The 12,707-nt window shown below is 41.5% G+C and overlaps 1 protein-coding gene across 1 annotated transcript in view; it reads left to right on the top strand.

Moving 5' to 3' along the window:
• LOC110298847 (cytochrome P450 2B1-like) overlaps positions 1-9,368 on the top strand; it is a 94,746-nt gene extending 85,378 nt beyond the window's left edge. Inside the window, exons 6-9 of the mRNA XM_021168371.1 lie at positions 206-347; positions 1,481-1,668; positions 1,839-1,980; positions 8,486-9,368. Coding sequence (XP_021024030.1) covers positions 206-347; positions 1,481-1,668; positions 1,839-1,980; positions 8,486-8,667 — 654 coding nt within the window. The 3' untranslated portion in view covers positions 8,668-9,368. The remainder of the gene's footprint in view (positions 1-205; positions 348-1,480; positions 1,669-1,838; positions 1,981-8,485) is intronic.
• The last annotated feature ends 3,339 nt before the right edge of the window (positions 9,369-12,707 follow it).

The raw sequence follows: 12,707 nt of genomic DNA, 5'->3' as shown, positions 1-12,707 counted from the left end.
AGAGAGAGAGAGAGAGAGAGAGAGAGAGAGAGAGAGAGAGAAGACAGAAGAGTCCAAGGGACATTGTCTAGGTCCTAGTAATGTTCAGAGTTCTATTTAGTATGAAACTCACAAACAGAAGGACAGTGTCCAGAGAAGTGTGTGTATTTCCTTGCAAAGGTCTAGTCACCCCTGACCCATCCTTCTCTCTCCATTCTGCAATCAGGAAAAGTCCAACCACCAAACAGAATTCCATCACCAGAACCTTTTGATATCTGTGCTCTCTCTCTTCTTTGCTGGCACTGAGACCACCAGTACCACACTCCGCTATGGCTTCCTGCTCATGCTCAAGTACCCTCATGTTGCAGGTGTGTGATGGGCAGACAGTTGGTGGATCTGGAACCCATTCTTGCCTGTAGGAGTTTGTTGTGTATGAGTGAGACATAGACGGCTACATCTGAAGCTCCGAAGGCTTTGCTCTACTTGTAAATTAAGGCAGTGGTGTAGTGGTGTGTGAATAAATAATCAGATGATCTGTTTTCTCCTATCACTTATAGTTTGATTAATTTATCCATTCATCCATCCATCCATCTATCCATCCATCCTCATCTATTCACTCTTCTTTCTATCCACTACCCTCTTCATCTGTTTACACATTCTCTTTATTTTTCCACCCATCTATTACCTATTAATCCCTTTTCCATCCATCCATTTTTAAATTGTTTATATAATGGTTGATAAGTGAAAAATATACATACAGTTTTTAGTTTGCTCATTTTTGTCACTCATCAATCTTTCCTTTTATTAACTGAATCATCTATTTCTTGAATGTAAAAACTTAAAAACAATTTGATGGTATTGTGAGCATAGCTGCTACAGATCATCGAAGGACATATCTCCAGAATCTTAGCCTGTATTTAAAATTCAATTTTAATTTAATATGCCTTGGTGTTTTTCTGTGTATGTCTGTGTGAGGGTGCTAGATTCCTTGGATCTAGAGTTACAGTGTGAGCTGCCATGTGGGTTCTGAGAATTGAACCTGGGTCCTCTGGAAGAGCAGTTAGTGTTCTTAAACAGTGATTCATATCTCCAGGCCCCTGGATTTTTATATATAAGTTCACTGTAAATGTGTGTGTGTGTGTGTGTGTATACCTGTGTATGTTGGAATACAATTGATAATGTTCATTACATTCTTGCCATTTTCCCTCCAGCCCTCACTCTGAATTGACAGTTAAAATGGCCCTTATTGGAGGTTTTTCTTATCTCTCTTTTATAAGTAGGGCTGTATCTTATTGAGAAAAGACTAACACAATCTACACATGGTTGGAGAGACAGGTCCTTGAGACTAGCACGGTTGTGTGCCTACAAGAGGGCACTGTGTCCTCTCAGCAGAGTATCCTTGCTCTGAACTGTTCCTGGGTTATTGGATCCCAGAAAACAGGGTCATTGTGCATCACCTTTGAGATGGGGACACTGTCTATTTTCTTCATTTTCTGAGCAGAGAAAGTCCAAAAGGAGATTGATCAGGTGATCAGTGCACACCGTGTCCCAACTCTTGAAGACCGAATCAAAATGCCATACACTGAGGCCGTCATCCATGAGATTCAGAGATTTTCAGATCTCGCCCCGATTGGTCTGCCACACACAGTCACCAAAGACACAGTGTTCCGAGGATACCTGCTCTCCAAGGTGAGAGAAGCTATGATTCCTCATTGCTACTTCATGAGTGTCCTCCGCTCTCCTAATCACAAACCTCACCCTGTCTGTGGTGTCACAGCATTCCGTGTTTCTTTGGGACTGACTGTTTTGCATGTGAGTCAGGGTTTGTGAACATCTTTGTATCTTGTATCTTCTCCTAGAACACTGAGGTGTACCCCATCCTGAGTTCAGCTCTCCATGATCCATGGTACTTTGAACAACCAGACAAGTTCAATCCTGAGCACTTCCTGGATGCCAATGGGGCACTGAAGAAAAGTGAAGCTTTTCTGCCCTTCTCCACAGGTGAGACAGATATGTGAATCCTTTCCCAGACACCAGAGAGTAGACCCACCCTCTGAAGCACACAGCAGTAAGGTCCCTTTGTACTGAGTCTATCATAATTGTCTTGCCTGACTCATCCATTCATACTGCAAACAGTCCCATGAGGGAAGTCTTGAAATGAAGGAGCATCCTGATCAGGAGGACTTTTGGAAAGTGGTTAAAAGTCTCTCACCTGAGCAAATTCAGTTTTTTGTTTTATTATTTTATAATTAGGGGAAACCCTTTTAAAACAACTGAAGAAGTTTGTCTTTAATCTCAATTAAATGCCCAACAAAAAAGGATCTTTACAGAGAACAAAATGAGCTCAGTGCAATGGAGGGTCTCTACCACTGTCTTTGAAATAAGAAGAGGTTAATAGAGGAGATGGGAGCACTGAGTATTCTGTTGTCAGCAAGCTCATGCTATCCTTAAAACCAACCAGAATTTCATATGCAAAGTCTTAAAAATAACAGAAGATGGCTCCTTTGATTTAGGACTGGTAATGACCAAAATAAGGCATTAATTCTTTTTAGTTGCATCAAATTCATCAATTGTGTTCCTTCGTCTTATGTTTCGTTCTTTTTTTTTTCCCTATTATCACAAATAGACTCTTTTCTCACACAATATATCCTGATAACAGGGAAGGCCCTCCACTCCTCCCAGTTCCTTCCCACATCCCCCCTCCCAAATGGATCTACTTATTAGAAAGGAACTTACATTTAAGAAAGGAACTGACATTTAAGAGATAAGAACAAGCCATAATGAAATAAAGTATAATACAATAAGACAAAACTCATGACATCAAATTTGAACAGTACAAACCAACAGAAGAAAAAGAGCCCAAGAGAACGCACAAGAATCAGAGACAACCTCATCCACACACTCAGAAATCTCGTAAAAATAGTAAATTGAAATCTATAATATATACACAGAGAACCTGTGCACATCAGGACAGGCCCTGTGCATGCCCGTTCAGTTTGTGAGTTCATATGAGCTTTGATCATACTGATTTAGAGGCCATGTTCTCCTGGTGTCCTCTACCTCATCTGGATATTTCACTCTTCAACTTCCTCTTCCACAAGTTCCCTGAACTCTAAGGTGAGAGATTTGATGGAGACATCATATTTAGACCTGTGTGTAGTAAGTCCTCTTTGTGAGTAATGCCCTGGTGTGATTCTCTGTATTTTTTCCCATCTGCTACAGAAGGGTGTCTCTATGATGATGGCTGCATAATGCAACAACCAATGACCATATTAGAATTTCTTTTAGATTCATTCTAGTATGACTTTTTTACCAGCAGCATTTGGTTTTATCCTAGGTCCCTGGGCAATCTAGTCACTGGTTCTTTGTCAAACCAGACATTGGATAGCTACTCCCACAAACTTGGTGCCACCATTGCACCCCAGCACATTTTGCAGACAGGACAGCACTGTTCATCAAAGATATCATGGCTGAGTTGGTGTATAAATTTCTCATTCAGTAGCCTGCAGAGTATCTTCCATATCAAAGATGCAAGAACATGAGTTTGAAGGTTCTATGAATGCAGCTTGATTTCTCCATGTTTGATGAGTTGTGTGTGTGTTCTTTATCAAGGTCCGTGTTTGATGAGTTGCTATTGTTAGTGGAGAACAATCTATTGTGTTGTCAACAACCTGGATGGTTTGGGTATTTCTATGGAACCATGTTGGCTGACAACTCAGTGGGTGTAAACCAGATCTGTTGCTAAAAGCTTCATTTAGTGACAAGAGCTGGCTATTTGGGACTATGTTTCTGTTTTATTTGGAGACTTCATTAGGACCGTCTTCATATATTTTAGGAAGTTTCCATTGCACTATACTTCCCTACCACTCCTCAAATACCCCTCATATCTAGTTGTCTTTCTCCACATTTTATCCCTCAAACCCTTCTTTCCTCCCCACATGATTCTCCCATTCCTGTCTCCTCTGCTGCCCCTAGATCACTCATGTAATCTATTGTTCCCTTTGTGGGAGTTTCATATCTCCCTCCAAGCCACTTTGTCTGTATATAACCTTTCTCAGTTTATGAATTGCAGTATGGTTATTGTTTATTTAATGGCTAATATTCACATATGAGGGAGTACATTTTATATTTGTCCATCTGTGTCTCAGTTACCTTACTCAGGGTGATTATTTCCTAATTCCAGGCTATTTGCTGCAAATTTTATGATTCTATTTTTTCAACAGCTGCATAATACTTCTTTGTATAAAGGTACCACCCACATGTTTTTATCTATTCTTCTGTTGAGGAACATGTGTGTTGATTCCAATTTTGGCTATTTTGAATAGAGCAGCAATGAACATGGTTGAGCAAGTGTCTTTGTGGTAGGATGAAACATCTTTTGGGTATAAGTCCAAGAGTGATATAGCTGGATCTTGTAGTAAATTCCCAACTTTTTCAGGAACTTCTACACTGAAATCTGTAGTGGTTATATAAATTTGTACTCCCACCAAAAATGGAGTAGTGTAGATGTCCTTTGCTACTTTGTGGGTTATTCTTTCTTCAACCCTTCTTCACCCCCTCTTCTATCCAAGTATTCAACACTTGATAGGAGGGGAAAAAGGATAGTGAGTGAGGGAAAGGGATCCCTGAATAAGGTAAAGGGATGGGAAGGAAGCAACATTATCATTAGACTACTCCATGCTGAATAGGAGCACTGAGGTCCCAGGGGCAAGTTTGATCTATCCTGTCAGTATGTGTAATTTCTTCATGCTATTGTTTCTACTTCACAACTGGGTGCTTAACAAACTTAAACCAAAAACTACCAACCCCTAACCAACTAACAGCAATCCACCAACAACCCACCCACAAACCATCAACTGGTACCATCAGTCTCTTGGTGAGATTTACCATTTATATAAGCTCTGAAAACTCCTCAGAATTCCAAACTTCACACACTTGCAGAAACTATGTACATCTGGCAAAATCATGCCTTTGCTAGAGCACAAGACAAATCACAGTCAGTGCCTGTGGACAATTTAAAGCAGCTCCATATCCCACACCTGAGATTAAAACAAAAACACATTTTTATAACATTTCTGTGTTTTTCAAAGAAACCAAAAAAAAAAAAAAAAAAAAAACCAAATTGTCATTACAGAGGATGGTTCCCCTTGCACCATACCCTCACCAGCATGACCTGTCACTTGTGTTATTGATCTTAGTGATTCTGTCATGAGTAAGGTGGAGTTTCAAAGCACTTTTGATTTGCATTCCCTTAATGGGTAAAGATGTTGAGAATTTCTTTAAGTGTTTCTCAGCCAGGACTGGGAGACAGAGGGACAGGTGAAGATCTGCAGTCAAACTACCTGGTTTTCTGGCAGGAGTGGGCTGTGGGTTAGCAGAGAGTTCATACTCATTTTCTTAAAAAACAGCAAGAACAACTGACATCATCTATGAACACTGCCATGAGCTGGTAGGATGGTGATGACTGGTGAGGCATTGACTTTTTCTGTGAGCAGTATTAATGAGCAGACGGCACATGTCTTGATATGCTTGACCCCATTTGCCTTAAATAGTCTTTGGCCTGTCAAATTGTAAGAGAAAGAAAAATCATGACCATTTGTTTGAGCAAAGAAATCATTCATGTTGGATAATATCCTTAACCAGAGAAAATTCAGAGTGACAGTACCTGTTAGTGGTGACAGGTATTGTCTGTAGATGAAAGAGGGAGCTGGGCCTACACAGACACTTGATTGGTGCCATCTCCATTTCTGCCTTACTTGGCCATGAAGGAGGAGTTGGCAACCCAGGATTGGTCAACTGTTATGAGTTCCTGAGATTTGTTCTTCATTGGAAGAATATAATCTCAAATTACTGTGTAGTCCAGTGGATTATTTTCTTCAGTTATTTTGTTATGTATGCCTTCAGTCAAACTCAGTCAGTCTAATGGACTCTCTAGGATGTAAATATGGAAAATTTATTCTCAGGTTTCTTATCTTTTGGAGAAATGGATGTTCTAGGGACAATTCTATAGTCTTTGGTCACCAATCCGTACCCTTGTCACAACTCTGAGGTTAGGGATGGAGCACTGGGCTATGTGTATGTTAATGCATACTCTTGCAAACAGTCCACACCTCCAGCCCCTCACCTCTGCATTATAGCATGTCCTTTTTTGGTGAACCTCTTTGCCCTCATCCCTCACTGAGTGCTTTAGGTAAGTGCTCTCCTACTGAGTCATGTCTCAGTTAAGAACTGTCTAGTCCTGAGTGTAAGTGACTTCAGTGACCCTGGGTTCATTTCCGCTCCTGGATCTGTCTAGTATAATTGCCTCTTTCATATTTCATCTTTGGAGCTGGAGACCAATAGGGCCGTGAGATAAAAATGAATATAACAGTCCCAAGATAAGAAGGGCAGGCATGTGGAAAAAAGGCACAGAGAGAAATAAACAATAGTGAGATAAGAAATTTGAAACAGATCCTCCAAAAGAGGGGCACACAGAAAGACATAACAGCTCCAACAGGAGACATTTTGTAAGAATCAAGAAGTGAACATGAGACAGAAGAAAAGTGATTAACCAGACAGGAAGAGAGAGAGTGTTGGAGCTGGCCTGCGGCTCTCATGTCCGGGTTCGAGCCTGGGAAGCAGCCTGGAGCTGAAAGAGAAGAGGGGACCTAGGCTGGTCGAGAAATAATGGAACCAAGACAACTAGTCTGCTCAAGGTTCTAATGTTTAATGGCGACACGCTTTATAAAGGCGGGGGGGGGGGCATTCCCGCCAATTCATCCTTGGAGCCCAGCTGCAGGTGACCATGTGAAGGATAGGATGTAGTCTCCAGAATAGCTAGGCCAACTCCTAGCAGCAGGTAGCAGCAGCGACAGTGGCTGAACAATAGAGTGATCTAGGGAGGCAGGCTCCACCCTAGGTAATCTCCTTAGTGGCAGCAAAGTCTGATTCAGCTGGCTTCAGGCTGGGTGGAGGTCACAAGAGAGAAAGAGAGAAAGAGGGAGAGGGAGAAAGAGAGAGGGGGCTGGGGAGGGGGGGAGAGAGGGAGAGAGAGAGAGAGAGAGAGAGAGAGAGAGAGAGAGAGAGAGAACAGAAAGGAAATTGGAGAACACAACTAGAAATAGATAAAGGAACATGAGAGAGAACAGCAAAGGAACATGTGACAAGCTGTCCTTAGAGAAAGGGGGTGGTTAGGATGGTACCTAGGGTATTGAGAAAGAAACAGAGAGAACAGATCAAAAGATACATAGTGGTGATAGGCTCAGACACAGGTTCAGGGAGACTGCCATGGGTAAAAAGAGAGAGGGAAGGAGGAAGGAAGTGAGGGAGAGAGAGAAAGAGAGAGAAAGAAGAGAGAGAGAGAGAGAGAGAGAGAGAGAGAGAGAGAGAGAGAGAGAGAGAGAGAGAGAGAGAGAAATGGAGTGTGTGTGTGTTAGATCCATAAAAGGTGCCCAAAATTCTGGAAAAGAGATACCCAGAAAGATAGGGTACTTTTGTAAATATTTCCACACACAGCCATAATTTTTCTACAACCTGGAAGGCCTAGAGGTTGCTGGGAAATCCCTCCTGCACCTGGAGGGCCCAGGCAGTCAGTTGCAGCTAAAGAATCACTGAGGTACAGGCTGTGTGTGGTGCCTGTACATGGGCTTTCAGCCTCCCCCTGCTCTGTGGTATCCATTCCTGAGGTTACAAACCAGCAAGGGCTCCTCATTCTTCTGAGAACCCAGTGGGTAACAAATTTCAAGGTATAGAAGAATAGGGGACAGAGAGAGAGGGGGTGGATGAGAGACAGAGAGGACAGAGAAAGAGAGGAGACACAGAGGTCTCTCTCTGAAGCCCAGGGTATTTGGAACCCACTGTGTTCCTGCCTCAGTCTGCCAAGTTCTGGAAATACAGGCATGTGCCTCCATGTCAAGCCTATATAGGATTTCTAAACAATGCCTTTTCCCTCAGGGCATCCTGATGAGATGGGTATCAAACTTCTCATATGAGAAATTAGGGATGCTAAAAGTCTTGCATTATAAATGTGTGTGCAAACACACTTCAGACCTATTCTAATTTGGTTTTAAAGTTCTGGAAGAAGGACTCTTAACAAAAAGCTACAAATCTGTCAACAGTGACTACAAGATAACCACCAACAATTTGTCCTTTATTTTATGATTTATTTATTATATGCATAATTGCATGTGTATTCATAAGTGCTATGGTATGTATGTATGTGTTTATGTTGAAGTACAGTTTTTAGGAGCTGGTTCTCTCCTTTCAGCATGTGTGTCCATGGGATTGAACTCATGGCCCCAGGACTGGGGGCAGGCTGTTGCCCATGCTAAGGCATCTCACTGGCCTATGAACAAATTCTTTCAGATTTGGGACTCTCTTAACATTCTCATTTGAATTGCAGGTTGAGAGTCAAACTCATTGTTATTCATTGCAATGGGCAGAGTTGTCTAAATGGGATTAGGGATGGGGCAGTGCAGAGGGTTTATAATGGTCAGGAACTCACATGGGTCACTTTCTCTGCCCATAGGAAAGCGCGTTTGTCTTGGTGAAGGCATTGCTCGAAACGAATTGTTCCTTTTCTTCACTGCCCTCCTCCAGAACTTCTCATTGTCCAGCCCTGTGGCTCCTGAAGACATTGACCTCACTCCCAAGGAGAGTGGCTTTGCCAAAATACCCCCAGTGTACCAGATCTGCTTCTTACCTCGATGATTGGGCTGAGGGAGCCAGGTGTCTCTACTTCTGTTGAGAATGGCACCATCTTTCTGCCTCTGAAAGACCTGCTGGAAACCATACCCTAAGTCGCTGCTCATCTGTTATACCTACTGATGTTTCTCTAAAGCCCCAAAGCATGTTCTTCTCCCCTGTGAATGTACTGGGCAAATCAATCAGCTGTCTCTCTTGATGTGTGAACAGAGACTTCTGGAGGCCACATCCCATGCTTAATCACCTCCTTCCTCCCAATAGCCCAAGTCCCCACTTATCAGCTCTCCACACTCTGTGATCTGTGCTAATGAACTCTGTATATGGTCTGAATTCTATGTCTACAGATTTGCCTAGTATGTATGTGGTTCAGGTAAACAGATTCACATAGTGTGTGATTGGTGTATTGTGCCTTTACTTCACATAATATTATCTATTTCTGAATTCTACGGCCACAGTCAGAAACATTCATGTGTTTTTCTCATGTTATTTCTTAGAATTCTCTTCCTGCATTTTTTTTTTTTTTTTTGTCTAGGCAGAGGTCTACTCAGTCCATGGCTCCTGAGCTGCATGTTTCTGGAATCAACCTCAGGTTTCCTTATGTTTCTGTTTAAATCTTCCAAGAATCACACCAATTCCTGCATTAGTAAGGGTCTCTAAAGGAACAGGACTGACAGAATCAATCAATCAATCAATCAGTCTATTGATCATTTATTACTTATCATCTCTCTATTCATCATTCATCATCTATCTATTTAACATTCTATCTTTATCTATTTGTCTATATACCATATCTATCTATCTATCTATCTATCTATCTATCTATCTATCTATCTATCTATGTATCTATGTATCTATGTATCTATGTATCTATCTATCTATCTATCTATCTATCTATCTATCTATCTATCTATCTATCTATCTATCTTAGTTAGGGTTTTACTGCTGTGAACAGACACAATGACCAAGGCAAGTCTTATAAAGGACAACATTTAATTGTGCTGGCTTACATGTTCAGAATTTCAGTCTGTCATCATCAAGGTGAGACCAGGGCAGCATCTAGGCTGGCATGATTAAGGCAGAATTGACAGTTCTACATCTTCATCTGAAGGCTGCTAGTGGAAGAGTGACTTCCAGGCAGCTATGATGAGCCCACGCCTACAGTGATATATCTACGCTAACAAGGTCATACCTCTTAATAGTGCCATTCCCTAGGCCAAACATAAACAAACTATCACACTATCACTCTATCATCTATCTATCTATCTATCTATCTATCTATCTATCTATCTATCTATCTATCTATCATCTATCACTCTATCTATCACTCTATCTCTATCTATCTATCTATCTATCTATCTATCTATCTATCTATCTATCTATCTATCTATCTATCTATCTATTTATCTATCTATCTATCTATCACTCTATCTATCTATCTATCTATCTATCTATCTATCTATCTATCTATCTATCTTCTATCTATCTATATATCATTCTATCTATCATCTATCTATCTATCTATCTATCTATCTATCTATCTATCTATCACTCTATCAATCTCTCTCTCTCTCTATCATCTATCACTCTATCTATCACTCTATATCTATCTATCTATCTATCTATCTATCTATCTATCTATCTATCTTCTATCTATATATCATTCTATCTATCATCTATCTATCTATCTATCTATCTATCTATCTATCTATCTATCTATCACTCTATCTATCTATCTATCTATCTATCTATCTATCTATCTATCTATCTTCTCTCTCTCTCTCCCTCTCCCTCTCTCTCTCTCTCTCTCTCTCTCTCTCTCTCTCTCTCTCTCTCATCTGTCATATATCTATGGAATTCATTAGAGTAGTTTAAAGACTATTGCCAGATAGTATATCAATGACTGTCTCATATGAAAAGGCTGAGAATTCAGTAGTTGTCAATCCATGAGCCTCTAAGCTTGTTGTGTCATTCATGAGCCTCTAAGGTTGATCTGTGCCATCCATGAACCTCTAAACTAGATCAAGCAGTACTGCAGTTCTGGAAGATGCCTGGAGAACTGCTGGTGTTTCTGTTTCTGTTGCAATCCACAAGACGTTGGATTTAATACCAGCCATAGCAACAGATTAGGTAAACTCTAGGGAGAGTGAGGCTAGGCAGGACAAAAAGCACAATTCCCATCTTTCCTGTGTCTGCCAACAGAAGGTGTGACCCAAGTTTAAGGAGGATATTCCTGTTTCAAATAATCTGAAAAGGAGACTCCCTCACAAGAGCACTCAGCAGCTTGGATTTTAGTTGTTGCCATATACAGTCTAGGTAACACCCAAGAATGCGGAGATCCTTACCTCCTGGATATTTTTACATGTCATCTTGTGATAGGTACCTAAGGATCTTTCCAGAAGGGCATTTTGCTGCAAACTCCATCACATATATGTCAGGTTTGAAGGCACAACCCTTTGCCTTGCTCATTGCTCCTCTGTGAGAACCCGAGACTGCAATTTTCTAACATAAGGTGTTTAAAGTAGGGTAAGACAAAGAAGCAAAGAAACAACTTGTGGGAAAGCTCTACTAATCAAGGTCAAAGTCTGCCATTGACTAGATAGCCTTCTGAGGCTTGGTACATAATAGAGGACTCTATTTGTAGGGTTTTCCTTCTCAAACCTTCTCTGGGGAATTCAAAATCTCACGCATGCCTCTACCTGAGGAATATCATGTATCCGTAGTTATGTGGAAGAGGACAGGGTGAGGAGGCAGGGGATGGGAGAAAAGAAGGAGTGGTCATAGGCAAAGAGTTTTGAGTCCACTGTTGAGCAGGTGTCTCCAGATCATTTTGGGGATTCTATTCTTTCAATTCTGGCATGGTACTAGAGAAGCTTCTAGAATTCTTGTGAGGCCAAACCTTGGAAGTAAGTAGGGGAGATAAGATCTGGTAGAAGTATTGTGGTTTACATGTGAAGAAGCAGCAGTGTGGACTCTGTGAAATTCATAAAGTCAAAATCTGGGAATGGTCTTAGATTAGCTGGGACTTGGTCAGTGGGGAAGGAAGTGAGGGGAGGGGGAGCTGGAGGAGGAGGAGAGAGAGAGAGGGAGGGAGNNGAGAGAGAGAGAGAGAGAGAGAGAGAGAGAGAGAGAGAGAGAGAGTTGACTGAATCCACAGACCTCAAGTTTTGTTTTTCCCTCACTATACTGAGGCAACACTGTGGACTGTGATCCAGGTGCAGGAGGAAGGACCCGCCAGTAGAGTAACCTCATGAGGTCTGCATCTTTTTCTCCGCAGACAAGGGGGAGATATGAGGATATATTCACAGCACTCAGCTTCTAGTTCTGTGTGGATATGGCATTATGGGAGGCCCTAGTGGCTCAGGCTGAAGCTTTTTCTGGCCAAGGGCTCATGGCCATCATTGATCCTCCTTTCAGGAAGTGGTGGGCGGTGAATGTTCCTCAATGTAGTGGGAGGGAAGATCCTGTGAATTTTCACAACTTCCCACCCAACTCCATTCTGGTATAATTCTTTTCTTTGCCAGTGGAATATCTTGGATAGCCTCAAGTAGTCCTTTCTGCCACCATGAAGTGTTTTGAATGGGAAAATGGAGCATGAATGATCACATCAAGATGAAGGCTCAGAGTCTGATAGTGGAACTCTAGAAAACCTGGGTGAGCCCTAAGTTTCGATGCAGGTGGTCAGTGTGGTGGGGGCACAAAAATGGAGAGTGTGATTGCTAAAGATCCAGATAGGGTGATGCAGAGACAGGTTCAGGGATAGGGAGGAAGGTAGGGTAGGATGAAAAGCTAAAGATCCAAGAATACATTACTATTATTATTATTTTTTTATTTTTAAACTTTTTATTGGTTCTTTGTGAATTTTACAATCATGCACTCTAATCCCACTCATCTTCCCCTCACCTTGTACCCATCCCCCCACCCTTGCAACCTCCCAAACATCAGAGAAGAGAAACCTCATTGTGGAATCTGTACTGTGTCATAATACACTTTTCTCCATACTTCCTTATTTGAAAATGTCAAGATTCATTGGTCTGATAAGAGATCTC

Source organism: Mus caroli, chromosome 7 (genome assembly GCF_900094665.2).
Source record: "Mus caroli chromosome 7, CAROLI_EIJ_v1.1, whole genome shotgun sequence".
NCBI lineage: Eukaryota > Metazoa > Chordata > Mammalia > Rodentia > Muridae > Mus > Mus caroli.
The sequence above is the reverse complement of the archived record's forward strand: the minus strand, read 5'-3'. Positions and strand labels throughout refer to the sequence as shown.